Here is a 15,805-nt window from a genome sequence, read left to right as displayed (position 1 = left end):
AATTTGACTCCCATGCAGGCAGCAGGCCTTGGGTGAAGACGAGCTTCGGTCAGCGTCCACCCAGGAGGGCAAAGCACTGGGCTGGCAGCAACCAGGCTGAGCTGCTGGCAGTGCCAACTGGACAGCGCCTTCCCAGCGCGCAGGAGGCTGTGGTCGGGCCAGTGGGTGGACTCAGCTCTGACCATGCAGCTGGGGCCGAGTAGCCCCACTGCGTCCAACAGGCTTTGAAGCCGTTGAAGAGTATCAGAAGGAACCCGCGGGGTCTCTGTTTCCAGAGAGAGTTAGGGTTCATGATTGGGCACAGTCATAGTTTCACATGACCTCATTGGCTCTAGAAGGCCATTACCAGCTCTGCCTGGAAGCAAAACTCCCGTCGGGCAGACCAAAACCTGGCTCCCAATGGGTCCATCCTAAGGAAGAGCAGGGTGAGTCCAGGAGCCTCAGGGACCTGTGGTGTGCAGCAACCCACCGTGTCCACTCGTGAAAACACTGGCAGGGTGTAGCCCGGGAGCTGGACGGCAAGCTAAGGTGTGCCCAGACCCTGCTTGATGGGGTCAGAACCCACATACTGGGGATTTTTCCTTCACTCTGTGCTTTACAGACCCTCCCTCCCCTCCCTTCTACCTTCTATCGTCTTCTTCCTTCCATCCCATCTTCCTCCCTCCCTCTCTCCCTCCCTTCCTCCCTCCTTCCCTCCCTCCCTTTCTTCCTTCCTTCCTCCCTCCCTCCCTTCCTCCCTCCACTCCTCCCTCCTTCCCTTTCTCCCTCCATTCCTCCCTCCTTCCCTTCCCTTCCTCCCTCCCTCTCTCCCTCCCTTCCTTCCTTCCTTCCTTCCTTCCTTCCTTCCTTCCTTCCTTCCTTCCTTCCTTCCTTCCTTCCTTCATTAATTCCTCCCTCCCTCCCTTCCTCCCTCCACTCCTCCCTCCTTCCCTTTCTCCCTCCATTCCTCCCTCCTTCCCTTCCCTTCCTCCCTCCCTCTCTCCCTCCCTCCCTCCCTTCCTTCCTTCCTTCCTTCCTTCCTTCCTTCCTTCCTTCCTTCCTTCCTTCCTTCCTTCCTTCCTTCCTTCCTTCCTTCCTTCCTCCCTTCCTCCCTTCCCTCCTTCTAACCTCCCAACCTTCCGACCTTCTTTCCTCCCCACCTTCTTTCACGTCCCACATTTTCTCTCTTATCTGCCTTTGTTGCTTTTTCGAAAGTTATCCTTTCAAACCCCCAACCCAGCCTTTCTGTTAGGATAGTACTCGTCCAAGAGCGATTCTGTCCTTGAGAATGGGTGCAGAGGAGCACAGAAGGTCTCGGGCAGAGCCTGGGCAGTGGGAGAGAAGGTTCTGGACAGACTCCCCTGAGACTGTGGACACGCTTCCGTTTCCCTGTGTTTGCCCGTGTATCTCTCTTGGTTTCAAGGTTCTCTGGTTTTCCTTTGCATGTGTCTCTGTTGTCCTGGTTTTTTAATCAAACTCCCCCCACCGGGGGTTTACTATTCCTGAACGGGGAGAAAACCCAGGACAGGTTTGTAGCTCTTAGGAAAGCAGCTCTCACGTGGGGTTTGTTTCAGCTGCACAGAAGTGCAGGGGTTCCCTTGAAGGATCTTGCAAAGAGGAGCTTGCATGGACAGAGATGTTGCGTGTCTGAGGAAGCCTTGTTCCCACCTGTTGGCCAGCTGCAATTCCCTAGTGCTTAGGTCTGAAAACCGAAGAAATTCCCGGCAAGGGCGGCTGTGAGGAGTGACGTGGGGAAGCGAAGGAGATACGATGAGGACAGCAGCCCGTCAGGCAAGGCTGAGGTCTCCGTTACCTTCACGCCGAGACCCGAGGGGCAACACCGGCTCCGTCAAAATGAGCCCCTTGTTGTAGGGTATCGAACTGGGTAGCTGAGTTGTTTGGAACACATTGCTCACCCGTTCCAAGCTCCTGGCATTCACACACACACACACACACACACACACACACACACACACACACACACACACACACACACACACATACACTTTGCCAGTGTTACATCATTCAGGAAGAGAAGCAACTCACCATATTTACTTTGTCTCTGCAGGTCACTATAAAGATAGGAGCTGGAGGTTAAATGCCTTTTGCTTTCTTTGTTTCGGGACCAAGGGGACCTGCTCTGCTTTAGAGACTGAACCCCTCTGTGCACACACCAGCACCCCGTTGCATGCTCTCTCGGCAATAGTAACTAACTTGAACTCAGCTTCGGTGCCCACATGGGTCAGCCCACATGCAATGAGCCGTGATCGCCCTCCCCTTTCAGGGATCCCCCACATAAACACGGAAAATGATTAGATACGTGTCTCCCAAAGATGGGATTTCAAATGCCCCAGTGCGAGCATTCTCTATCAACTCAGTAACTTCGTCCACGTCTCTATCAACTCAGTAACACTGTCCACAGAGCCCTTTTCCAGAAAGTTCTCTTCATTGACATGACATTGAATGTCAGGACTTTGCAGGGAGCAACGAAAGAAAAACAACAGTAAAGCGTTTAATGTTGAAAGAAAGAAAACATTCCATTTTCACTGGGACAGATGTGCAAAGTGAACACATTCTGTTTTAAGGAAAATGAGAACTTCACATCAGTGGCACTGAAAGGGGAATTTTTGTCTAGATCGTTTTCAGGCAGGATTTTTTGTTTGTCGGAAAGGTAACCAGGTCTCTGTAAACAACAGTGGGGGTGGAAATAATTTCCTGCATGAGTTGAAAATAAACAGCCAAGTTTCCAGGCTCAGGGATATGTCATTTCTTTCTTTCTTTCTTTTTTTTTTTTTATCAAACTCTGGTACTCATAGATTCATAATAATGCCTTTTACATTAATCTACAGTGCTGTGAGCTTTTAGGTTTTGATGTTTTGATAACAAAGAATAGAATTTGTGCTACATGAATGAATTCCCTTTGAAGTGTTACCTTTATAAAATTATTTTTTTTACTTATTTGAGATATACTTTTTGAAAAATGACAAATAGCTCATAATAAAACCTTTCACTGGGTGTTTCAGAATTTCCCTGCCCCCGAGTGTTTATATACTTATACATACACAAATACTCACACTGCATGGGAGAGCCTGGCAAACTCCCCGTGGCGTACTCATATGCCAAAACCAGTAACCCAGTAACAATGGTGGGTCTCATTCCCCTGACCCTGAAAGAGCCTCCAATGCGGCACTGTTGGGAAGGACGAGGAAAGAGGAGGCTTCTAAAATCTCAGGGTTAGGACGAATGGAGACATTACTGAGATCGCTTAAGAAAGTCAATGATCAACGGGATGATGATGATGATGATGATGATGATGATGATGATGATGATGATGAAATACATATACACAAAGACATACGTATACCCATGTGTACACAAACATTCACCTGCCTGAATGGGTACATGCCAACTCATACATGTATGCATACCTGTGTACATGGATGTGTGCATGGATACAAGGATGTGCTTACATGTGATATATGTGTGGTGCATATGCCAATATATGTGATATACAAACAAGTGGTATATGTACAGAAAATGCATGAACATTTATATCCCATGTAGAAGAAATAATCCATAGATCTCTCGGTGGTTGGATGTATAATGACCTTTGAAAGTGTCTTTTGTCTTCTCTGTAGAACACTGGTCACACATGATGTGGTGAACGTGAGGGCATTACTCATGCACTGTACTAACACTGAGCTTTCTTTCCACAGATGCAAAGAGTTTAGCTGAAATGCTCATGAGGTAAGACCCCAGCCTTGCTTCCCAGATAACATGTTTCAGAGAATGATTTCCAACTCACCTTAACCATTTTCCTTTTTTTTTTTTTGCAAATGAGATACTTTATTTAACACTAGTGGTTTACAATTTGATCATAATACATTCATTACAGGCTTTCAGTGTTCAAACATCAACCCCACCACCAAAGTGACCCTCCCTCTGCCACTGTCCCCATTTCCCAAACCACTCTCCAGGCCTGCCCCCTTAGCAGGCAATACGACAACTTACTTTGTATTGCTTGATGCAACTAATTATCTAAAGGGATTGTCAGAAATACTTCAGTAAAATAAAATATGTGAAAAAAGTTGTTGTATCTCCCCAGGGGGGTGTTAGGTCCTTTGTCTACGGATTTACTGAGCTGTTGGTTGCTGGTCGGGCCTTTCCTGTTACTGCTTTTGTTTATTGGGTTGAGCTGGCTCCTCTGCTACTTCCCCATGTAACTTGGTGTGCTCCTACTAGGATTTCAGTACTGATGAGTTTGGAAGTGTCGCGTAGCCATGTATGTGGCTGTGTGGTCCCGACACTTCAGGATCTATGGTCTGGGCCAATGAGTTGGCGTGGCGGAGGCTGCAGGGAAGTGTGTGCAGCTGCCGGAGCTCCCAGAAGTGCCTGCCCCCACTCCAGAAACACCCCAGAGTTCTCAGCCTGGAGCACCCAAGATTTTTTGAGATTTGGTGTCTGCAGAGGATATTAGTGGGGCAGTGGAGTTGAGCCGTTGGCATGGCTACCGGGGTGGGTGTGGGTGCTACAGCAGGCCAAGGACTCAGCCCACCTGCTCCCGAGGGCGCCCCGGGGTCCTCAGTCAGAGGGACTGCTGTGTCCATGAGTCTCAGCTGCTCGGCCTGCATCTCCTTAGAGGCTTCCTTGTGCGGGGCCAGTGGGTGATTGGCACGGTAGCAGCTGTGAGAGGCGGCCTGGGTTTCCGGGGCTCCGGAAGGGCAGCAGTTGGGCAGAAGGGGTTGTTGAGGATAGGCTGACACAATACTTATGATTTTGACTTGTGATTTCTCTTCTATGGGTCGGAGTCCCACTAGCAAGAGATCCAGATACCAAGTAACGTGCTTTTATACTCAGCTGTCGGCCACTTCCCACTGGCTGGGAAGAGCAGCGGCAGGAAGGGGGTGGGGGTCTTGAGGGAGCTTCCTGTGGGGGCCACGGCGTCTCCCTAGCAGCGGGAGTCACGTCTCAGGAAGGTACTAGGGAAGCGGCTCCCCTGGGCCACAGCAGGCTGAGAAAGCCGCCCCTCGCCCCAGCTCCGCGCCCAGCTCCCGGCTGGAGACCTGGCTCCAGAGGTGCTCAGCAGGGAAAGCTTTACCTCCAGCCCTGAGCGCCCTCGTCCTTAAAGTTTCTCCCGTTCTGCCTTTATGCCTCTGCCGGGCTCTCGGGCTTGCTCCCCGTGCCAGTCGTGCCAAGCAGACAGACCCCTCGCTGCGACTTAAGTCTTGCCGTGCTCGGGTCCATGTCTGTTTAACAGAGCACTTGCGGCGCCTCATAACTATTCATGATCAGCAGGAGAAACTAGCCCACATGTCTATTTTTGGTCCAAGGACGAGTTCAAGTCCCTAATGAAGCTCCTAAGCAGGTCTTTGAGATATTCACAGAGGAGGTGCTCCCCATATGTTTGGGGGCGGGGGGGATAGAGCCGCCCTGGGCCGGCGTCAGCCCTCTCCCGACCGTGCACTGAGGAGCTTCAGTGCATACCAGTGTCGGACTCACTGATTCTGGAGTCCGGAGCCCGCGGGAGAGATTCAGGCCACGCTGCTGTCAGCACACAGGCTCTGCCTGGCGAACAGCTCTGCCTGCCTGCCTGCCCCAGTTCCTCAGCTGCAGGACGAGCAATCTGGTTCAAGGTCAGGCACTGCCGAGGCCGCTCTCCGGAGCCATCCCAGCTCCCCCGGGCGGGTCTGTTGACGCGCACGGGAAGAAAGGAAGGGCCTTGACAAAACTCGCAGTGCCGTGCCAGGCGGACACGCAGACCTCTGAAGGGATTCTGCCCGCACTCGGCTTCAGCGGGCCGGCTTCCCTGCTGTCACAGGCCCAGCGGGAGACGTGCCCTCTGGGACCAGAAAGGGTCCGGGGCTCCTGGATGGGACAGAAGAGCTCCTGCCCTGTAGAGGGGTGTCGTGGGAGATGATCACCCCCTTATCCATCCCTCTTGAGAGTGGCTCATGGTTGTTACCGAGGGTGCCGGCCTTCAGAAATACGGCTCCCAGCAGATCCTGACATTCCCTGAGCTGCGGGCGCCTATGGGTGCCGCCGGTGAGCCCAGGGGCTGGATTAAGCAGCTTCGGAGCTGGTGACTTCTCAAAAGACACTGTTGGAAATGTAGCTAAAGGGACGGGAGAGAAAGTCGAGGGCATAAGGCACTTGCCTTGAGTGTGCCCGCCCCCGGTTTGATCCCTGGCGCCTCCTCGGGTCCCTTGAGCACCACTAAGAGAGATCCATGAGCACAGAGTCCCGGGCACCTCTAGGGTCCCAAACACCCTCTCCCCAATTTGCATATGTGGAGTCAGAGTCTGCCCTCCGGTACTGGCCCACCTCTGTGCCCGGTGAGCTGCTGACCGAGCCCTTGCCGGCTCTTCTCAACTTCCGGGCAGCGGGCAGAGCTTTGTCCCACCGCCGACAGCCCGGGCAGTCTCCTACCTGCTTTCACTTTCTGAGAGAAGACAGATCCCCCCCACCAGAGCGATTTTCCGGTACACAAATTTTGAGATAAAATTCTTAATAGTAATTGCTTTCCTTCTTTTCTACCCGCAAATGTAATTTTGGCTAGGAAAACAAAACGCGTGTGGGGGATGCTAACAAGGTTTATGGTTTGTTACCGGAACAAACATAAGACAACACCAGATGTAAGTGCAAACGCGTTCACCAGGCCCATCCGGAGAACGCCGGATACCAGCTCTCCCTTATTGGAGTAGCTCAGATTCGAGAGAGGAAACTGCTATTTGTGCCCAAATGACATTTTGGCCTTATTTATATTTTTCACAAAAAGATGAGACACTCTAGAGCCCATCTGTTGATAATTTGTATATGTTACAATTTATAATCATGCATAGTAGCTTGGTTTGGGGGCCACACCCAGCAGTGCTCGTGACTTATCCCTGCCTCTGTTCAGGGGTCACTCCAGGGCTTTTACGTGGTACTGGGGATTAAACAGGGGCTGACTGTGTGCAAGGCAAGCACCCTACTCACTGTACTTTCTCTCTGGCCCTGTTAATATATATTTCCCAAACCCAAAATTCACGGCTATATTCAACGTTAATAAATAGCTTCCAAACAAAGCTTACGGAAGCTTACGGAAAGCTCCTTCCGCTCCCCTTTCTACGAGACGCTCATCACGGGGTCGTGAGCCAGGCTGACCCACGGGGGGAGTGCTCGGAGCCGAGTGTGCTCACGTTCTCTCGCTCCTTACCCCCCAGCAAGAACACCCGGACCTCGGACACCTTGAGCAAGCAGCAGCAGACTCTGAGGATGCATATCGACATACCCAGGGCTCAGCTTCTGATCGAGGAGAGGGACACCATGGAGACCATCGGTAAGGCGCCCCGGGGGTCACTGCGCACAGCAGAGCTGCCACGGGCCAGCTCTCTCGTCTCAGGCCCAGGGCCAGGGCCTCGTCCAGTACAGTAGCCTCTGGAGCACTGCATGAACAAATGAGCAGCTTCTGGGGAACTTCCTCTCCCCACCCCTCTCCTCCCCTCTCTCCTTCCCTCTCCTCCCCTCTCTCCTTCCCTCTCCTCCCCTCTCCTCTCCTCCTCTCCACTCCTCTCCAATCCTCTCCTCCCCTCCCTTCCCCTTCTCTCTCCTCCCCTTATGTCCTCCCCTCTCCTCCCCTCTCCTCCCCTCTCCTCCCTCCTCTCCCCTCCCCTCTCCTCCCCTCTCCTCTCATATCCTCCCTCCTCCCCCCTCCCCTCTCCTCCCTTCACCTACCCTCTATTCCCTCCTCTCTCCTTCCCTCTCCTCCCCTCTCCCCTCCCCTCCCCTCTATTCCCTCCTCTCTCCTTCCTTCCCCTTCCCTCTCTCCTCCCTTCTACTACCCTCTATTCCCTCCTCTCCCCTTCCCTCTCTCCCCTTTCCCCTCTCCTCTTCTACCCTCTATTTTCTCCTCTCCCCTCCCCTCTCCTCCCTCCTCTCCCTTCCACTCTCTTCCCCTCTCCCCTCCCCTCCCTCCCCTCTCCTCTCCCCTCTCCTCCCTTCCCCTACCCTCTATTCCCTCCTCTCTCCTTCCCTCTCCTCCCCTCTCCCCTCCCCTCCCCTCTATTCCCTCCTCTCCCCTTCCCTCTCTCCCCTTTCCCCTCCCCTCTACTACCCTCTATTTTCTCCTCTCCCCTCCCCTCTCCTCCCTCCTCTCCCTTCTGCTCTCTTCCCCTCTCCCCTCCCCTCCCCTCCCTCCCCTCTTCTCTCCCCTCTCCTCCCTTCTCCCTTCCCCTCTCCTCCCCTCCCCTCCCTCCTCTTCCCCCCTCTCTTCCCCTCTCCTCCTTCCTCTCCCCTCTCCTCGCTCCCTTCTCCTCCCCTCCCCTCCTTTCTCCTCCCCTCTCCTCCCTCCTCTCCCCTCTTCTCCCCCTCCTCTCCTGCCACCCCCTCTCATCAGACTCAGTACACGGGAAGGTGCTGCAGCTCGGGCCGCCACAAGCCCCCACACCCAGTCACCGCTGCTTCACTGCCCGCCGTGCAGAAACGCTGACAAGCGCTGCTCTGCCATCTTCCCGATCCGGTGCTCTGAGCCCTGCCAGGGCCTGGGTGGGGGGGTCCCGTGTCTGACGCCCTCTCTGTGCCTGCAGATGACCGCTCCACCGTGCTGCTCACGGATGCCGACTTCGGAGAGGCGGCCAAGCAGAAGTCCCTGACCGTCACGCACACGGTCCACTACCAGGCGGTGTCGCAGGCCACGGGGCCCCTGGTGGACGTCTCAGATGCTCGGCCGGGAACGAGTGAGTGACCACAGCTGCCCCGCCCTCGCGCCCTCCCCCTCAAAGCTCCTGGTGGTCTGAGGGCTGAGGGCTGAGGCTTGAGCAGGGACGCTGCGTTCATCTTGTTGGGTCTCACGGCCACTGAGACAGTGTCCAGGGAAACAGCTCCCTTGGGGCTGCCCGCTTCAGGGCAAGGGAACCGGAGACACGGGGCACGAGGCAGGTGGGAGCATGAAGGACTCAGAGCGGGACGGGGGGGGCAGGGGCCGTGTGTGACCCCCGCCCTGCAGTCCTGAAATTAGAACACTGGCCTGGACAAGAAAGACTGTTCAGTATTTTAATTCTTACCTCCCACCCCATCTCTCACTCCTGTGTCTTTAGTTCTTCTGGGGGGAGGGGAGGGTGGGTTGCGCTCTACCCAGCAGTGTGCAGGGGCTACTCCTGGTTCTGTGCTCCGAGGTCATGCGAGGTGGTTCTGGGGATCCACGTCCAGAGGCCCAAGCCAGGGCCGGCCCCATGTGAGGCAGGAGCCCTGAGCCCAGAGCTCCGCTCCGGACCCCTGGAGTTGTCAGTGCCCAGTAGTTTGTTGAGAAAAGACACACCTTCCATTTGCCCTTCTTGTTCTCCATTCCTGAGACACGGGGTGGGCAGGTGTGGGCCCCCAAGGCCCCCCAGAAGGGCCCTCTCAGAGGCGCACATTCCCCCACATGCTTTACAGAGGGGCTGGAGCAATAGCACAGCAGGTAGGGAGTCTGCCTGGCACATGGCTGACCTGGGTTCGATTCCTCCGTCCCTCTCGGAGAGCCCAGCAAGCTACCGAGAGTATCCACCCACACGGCAGAGCCTGGCAAGCTACCTGTGGCGTATCTGATATGCCAAAAACAGTAATAACTAGTCTCACAATGGAGATGTTACTGGTGCCCACTCGAGCAAATCGATGAACAACAGGATGACAGTGATACAGTGCAGTGCTTCACAGAACTTCCCCCAGGAGTTCTTAGACCCACTCTCCTTGGGGCAGGGAAGGGGGTGGGGGGTACAGGGGGGGACCCTCAAGTCTTCCTGGCTAACGAGGTGGCACTTCAATGCAAAGGCCCAAGGATGAGGTGTGGGTTTAGCCATGGCCACATCCCGTGATGCTTCGGGGACCGTGTGCTGCCGGGGGCCTGACCCACCGGCAAGGACCCCTGTACTGTCTCTCAGACCACACTCACGCTGCAGTGAGCTCTTGCAGTGCGCCAAACTCTCGCTCTCTCATCAGCCCACGACACGCGAGGACACACAGACGGCATGACGGGGACTAGATGAGGCGTCTCTGGGAGTCCGGGAGGGCCTACACGGCTGTACGGGCGCTCGCTCGCTCTCCGAGACGCCTAGGCACGCAGAGCGGGCACTGGACACGAGCAGGGCACAACTTCTGTCCTAAGCAGCCCCACAGGCGGGCTTCTTGCTGCCCCTCCGCCCCCCCCCCCCCCAGCACCGACCTTTACCATCTCTGTGGCTCTTTGTCCGCTGACTCCTCTATGGGAGCTTCTGGCTCCTCCCACCCCCCCCCCCCCGCCAAGCCCCCCAGCCTTCCCTAGGAGCAAGACGGATTCCTCACAGGCCAGCAGCGGTCAGTTAGTGAAGTGGAGAGACCCTCGGATTTCTCGGCCTTTCACCTCCCTCTTACCAAGTCTCTGCCGAGGAGGGGGGAGGTGCGGGAAGGGTCACTCTCACCCAGGCCCCCTCTCTCAACCTCTCGCACTGCCACTCAGCAGAGATGATGGGGGGTGGAGGGCAGGGACAGGGAGCTGCAGCCCCTTTTATGGTGTTTGACCGGAGGAGAACCCCCAGGATGGACAGCTTCTTTGAGGCAGTGGGCACACCCGGCAGTGCTCAGAGCTTACTGCTGTTTCTGCATTCGGGGCGTTTAGGCCGTTCAGGAATTACTCCTGGCATGGGTTCAGGGGACCCTGTGGGATGCTGGGCACCAAACCCGGGTCCGCCGTGTGTAAGGCAAGGGCCCTGCCCACTGTACTATCCCTCCATTCCCTGAGGGTATATCTTTTTTGTTTGCGATTTTGCCCGCCCTCTCACCCAGCGTGGCACCAGACACCAGGGAATCGGGGTAGAGTGAGCCCTTCACCATGTTCACAAAGTGTGTCCACCGAATGATAGGGACACCCCGGCCACCCGGCTCTACCCTCGCCCGAGGACAGCCAATAGTCGTTCTCTCCATGCCAGGGCCCCAGATCTGAAAGCCAGTGGCAGGGGACCCGAACCAACAGCCGACTCACACCACAGCTGCCACGCCTGCGGCTCCTCTGTGCACGGGGCCTCCCTGCCCAAAGTGCCGGATCCTCCCAATAATTTGATTCCGCGGCAGAAGCTTAGCTCAGGACCAGGAGCCCTGGCGGAAGGCCGAGCCACGCTTGGGTCACCCCCTCTGGCCTCTGGCTGTCGAGCCTGCCAGGTGCGTGCTCTCGGAGCTCTAAAGAGAGCAGGTACTGGGGAGGCAACGCCCGCACGGCTGAGCTGGAGCAGCAAACCCCCACCCTCGTGTGGCTCCTGGATGGGCTCATCAATATGCGCGGGAGTCTCCAGGGTGGAGTCCAAGTAGCTTCCAGAAGCAGAGCAGGAGAACTCAGCTCAGGTACAAAGCAGCTTCATGAGCCTCACTCGCCAAAAAAGGGGGTTACTGCAGGGCAATGGATGGGGGGCCCCGAGTTGTCAGGAAACAAAACGAAGAATAAATTGGGGCTAGTGAGAGAGAGAGAGAGAGTGTGCAGTGTGTAGCACTTGACCCAAACTCAATCCCTGGCACCTCTATGGACCCCCAGCCCCACCAGCAGTGACTCCTGAGCACGGAGCCAGGAGCAAGTCCTGAGCACTGCCGGTGTGACCCCGGAAACAAAGCCATCAAAGTAAAGAATGCATTGCACAGACCTGGGGCGGCCCCAGGGGTGAGGGACACCTGTCCCTGGGGAGCTGGTACTGAGCTCTGGGAGGGGGGGACACCCCACAACCTAGAGGAGGGGAACCCTCCAAAGAGGAGAAGAGAGCAGAGGCTAGAGCCGTGGTAAGCGTCAGAGGAGCACTAAGTCTTTCCCTATGGCAGCACTCGGAATAGCTGTTATGGAAACAGAGAACTCTGGGCTGAGACAACGTGGAGATATTGTCTATAACCTTCTCCCAAGGGACACGCTCTGCTCTTTTCCCTCTGGGAAAGCCCGTGTTATCTCTTAGCATATGTATGTACCCTGTACTTTACGTATAGTATAAGTATATAGTATATACCATATAGTGTCAGTGTCTGATACATACTAAGGGTACAGTATATAGCATATACTATCACACACACACACACACACACACACACACACACATCCCTTCTCTCTGAGCTCCCAGGGAAAACACCTAAGGTTTGAAAGAACCCAACCGAAAGCAGAATGGCGACATTATCACATGGCTATAGCCACAGTATTTTACCTGCTGAGACCATTTTGCCTGTAGTATGATTGCTTATATAAAAAGGAACTTCAAACCCTGATTTAAGACAGTCAGATCTGGCCTATATCAAGCCTCTAGAAAAAAAAGTGTTTCATCATCTAGGAAAAAAAAAAGGCGGGGGGGCGGATAATGAGCAACGTTGACATAAGCGTTCTGACTCTGAACCAAACCTGACATGTGCCACCTGACCTTGGGACTTTGCGTCTCAGAGGGCAGCCGTCCGGCCGCCTCTGGTGATGAGCTGGGCAGGAAGGAACCCAGGCGAGGCCCCATGAGCTGGAACTCACAGTGTCCTTGAAGCCTCCGGAGGGCCCCGCCCCCAGAAGCCTGTACACAAGGCGTCAACTGATCCACAGCTGTAGCTGCAAGAAACTCAGGGAGGAATGAAAACGACTACCCGCCAAACTTATGTAAGGGAATGGGTAATTTTCTGGCAAAGATTCATTAGCATTTAAATAACAAGCTCCACTATTTAAGCTCCACTTATCAAGTCGATAGTGCCTGGAAGACATTCCTCCTCCCACCCGTGAGAATGTTTTTCTGTCTCTCTGCGGACCTGTCTCTGGCTTTTCAGGGGAGAAACACAATTATCATTCATACCTTGCCATCCGGACGGCCCGGCGCTCCCTAACGACTCCTTTGCATTCTAAGCAAGGCTCCCCCGAGCTCTTCCAATCAAGTCTTCTGCAGAATCTTGCCAGGAAGCCATGAAAGATGTCTTAAAAATCAATATCCAGAGGATCCAATCCAAGAAGGATCATTTTGATGATCCGGGGGATCTTGCAATATCACGATCTGGCTCTTTATGGAGCAGGGGGTTGGGTTCAAAGCCCTAGGACCGGAACATGGCAAGGAGGACAATGTTCCCTTTAATTTGCTTGCCCCTCCCGACGTCTTGCCCCCAGAACCCAACAGACCAGTGACATGGTGGCAGAGTGGGCTGGGGCGGAGCCGAGGGTGGTCTCGGACAGATGGGTAACACGGGTTCTAACTTCCACCACTCTGAGCAAACAGACCCTCATCCATGAAGTAACCTGGAGCCGTGGGTACCGGTGGCTCGAGTGGGGTCTCTGCCTTCGTCCGACCATGAAGCCCACACCCCACCCCGCGAGATGTCAGGCTCAGAGAACATGGACAAGGCCCGTGGGATAACGCTGACGGTCTACTCTCTGTTGGGTTCTTTCAAAACTCAGGGGTTCTCTCTGCAAGAGCGACTTTAGAGTTCAGTGAGAAGTAGCCAGCCACGGTCCCCGACAGCTGCCTGCATTTCCGCTTTGTGAAGCAGAAAACTCCAAGGCCAGAAGGGGTCATCTGGGTTGCTGGCTTGTCCCAGAAAAAGTCACCCCAGGGAACTGAATCCTCCCACTTCCAGAGACCAGGAAAGGTGGTGCTCCCAGGATGCCCTTCACTCGGCACAGCTTGAGTGAGGAGATAGGAGCTGCTTTAATCCAGACATTCACTTCAGAGCAGAAGAACTTTCTATCACTATTATTATTATTTTGGTTGGGGGCCACGCCCAGCAGTGCTCAGAGCTTACTCCTGGCTCTGTGCTCAGGGGTCCCTTCTGGCAGTTCTTGAGGGACCATGTGGGGTGCCAGGGGTCGAACCCAGGTCAGCAGTATGCAAGGCAAGCAACTTAGCCACGGTTCTACCCCTCTGGCCCCGGGTGAAAGAACGTTTAGGAAGGAAAGGGCGTTAGAGCACAGTTAGCAGAGTCCCTTCACTCTCCGAAGGAGCCTCTCAGGAAGGCTTGACAAGCAGCTCACAGAGCCACCAGCCACCACATGCAAAGGCCAGACCCACATCCCGAGTCCTGAAATTGCGGTGTTTCCCCACTGGGACTGGCTGAATGCATTGGGACTCCCAAAGACAGTGCTCTGGGTGGCCGGGGAGGTGCTTAGAGCTGAGTTGGGAGAGGCCCGCACCTCACCTCGCTCCCAGCTCATCCACCTTCCTCGAGACAGGGAACAATGACTCTTGCCGCCCACAGATCCTACCACGCGGAGAAACGCCAAGGCCGGGCCCACGGCGAGGAACCGGTACGCCAGCCAGTGGACGCTCAACAGACCGCACCCCACCATCTCCACACACACGCTCACCACAGACTGGAGGCTGCCGACACCCCGGGCCGCCGGGTCCATGGACAAGGAGAGCGACAGCTACAGCGTCAGCCCCTCCCAAGACACAGGTAGGGACACCCCCCAAACACAGGTGGGATCCCCCAAGACACAGGCGGGACCCTCCAAGACACAGTGGGGACCCCCTCTCAAGACACAGGTGGGACCCCCCAAAGACACGGGTCGGGGCACCCCCAAAACACAGGCAGGACCCCCCAAAACACAGGTGGGAACCCCAAGACACGGTGGGGACCCCCAAAACACAGGCGGGACCCCCCAAAGACATGGGTGGGGCACCCCCAAAACATAGGCATTACCCCAAAACACAGGTGGGACCCCCAAGACACAGTGGGGACCCCCCAAATCACAGGCGGGACCCCCAAAACACAGGTGGGATCCCCCAAGACACGGTGGGGGCACAGGTGGGACCCCCCAAGACACGGTAGGGACCCCCTCTCAAGACACAGGCAGGACCCCCAAGACATAGGCGGGACTCCCCAAGACACAGGCAGGGGCCCCCCAGACACAGGTGGGACCCCCCCCCCATCCATTCATCCATCCCGGGAAGGGCCAGAGCCCACACCCAGGGCCCTGACGTCATCTCTCTGGGGTCCCCGTGCAATGGCCTGGCCACCTCTCCCTCCTGCCTTGACAGCTGCAGCCCCCGACTCCCTCTGGGGCTCAGTGAACCTTTGCGTATTGGGGGCCAAGGGCGTGGCCTTGGAGACCCTCCTGAGTCACAGCCCCCCACCACGCCTTCCCACCCATAACCCACCGGGAGAAACAGGGCCATGGTCCAACGCCGGCCCAGCTCTGGGCGTCATTCCGGGGTGTCTGCCCCTGGCCATGCCCCAGACTCAGACGCTGCCCCGAAGGCACGTGATGGGGTCCGAGACCCTCCCCAGCACGCGGCTGGTCTGTTTGCCCATGGGTCGAGGCTGGCGATAAGGCAACCACCTCGCCCTGCCCCCAGTCACCAAGGCTTCACTGTGAGAGAACACGGGGCCTAAAATAGCGCTGGGTTGCCCCCTCTCCACACCTTAAACTTTGAGAAGAAATTATATCTAAATCTAATCACTGTAGGAAATTTTCATACTCATTTTCTTTTGTTCTGGCTGATCTACTTCAAAAATAGCGTTCCAGAGGTTGCGTGTCACCGTGCACATGGATTTTTAGGGCTGTTATTTCTCTTGCAAGAGTCCCAGAGTCCCGCAGAGGTGACACCCAAACTTTCCAGGTGGCTTCAGGGCAGCTGATGGGTGCTCTGGCCCCGAAGTACCCCCTCTGTCTGGGGGTTCCCGGCTGCCCGGAGCACAGGAAGGATGGGTCTGCCTGGAGCAGGAAACCCCTGCCTGGAAGACAGTTTCTGTGCAAATCCACAGCTTTTTGAAAATTTATTAATTTTTTTTATTGAGTCACTGGAGCAATAGCACAGCGGGTAGGGCATTTACCTTGCACAAGGCCAACCCACGTTCGATTCCTCCGTCCCTCTTGGAGAGTATCCCGCCTGCACGGCAGAGCCTG

At 55.5% G+C, this 15,805-nt stretch overlaps 1 protein-coding gene across 1 annotated transcript in view; it reads left to right on the top strand.

Moving 5' to 3' along the window:
* The window catches only part of DSCAM (DS cell adhesion molecule), a 602,651-nt gene that overhangs the window by 571,137 nt on the left and 15,709 nt on the right, over window positions 1-15,805 (top strand). Inside the window, exons 28-31 of the mRNA XM_055127368.1 lie at window positions 3,696-3,726; window positions 7,182-7,297; window positions 8,544-8,693; window positions 14,155-14,352. Coding sequence (XP_054983343.1) covers window positions 3,696-3,726; window positions 7,182-7,297; window positions 8,544-8,693; window positions 14,155-14,352 — 495 coding nt within the window. The remainder of the gene's footprint in view (window positions 1-3,695; window positions 3,727-7,181; window positions 7,298-8,543; window positions 8,694-14,154; window positions 14,353-15,805) is intronic.

The sequence above is a fragment of the Sorex araneus genome, chromosome 2 (assembly GCF_027595985.1).
Source record: "Sorex araneus isolate mSorAra2 chromosome 2, mSorAra2.pri, whole genome shotgun sequence".
Lineage (NCBI taxonomy): Eukaryota > Metazoa > Chordata > Mammalia > Eulipotyphla > Soricidae > Sorex > Sorex araneus.
This window is presented reverse-complemented; position numbering and strand designations above follow the sequence as displayed.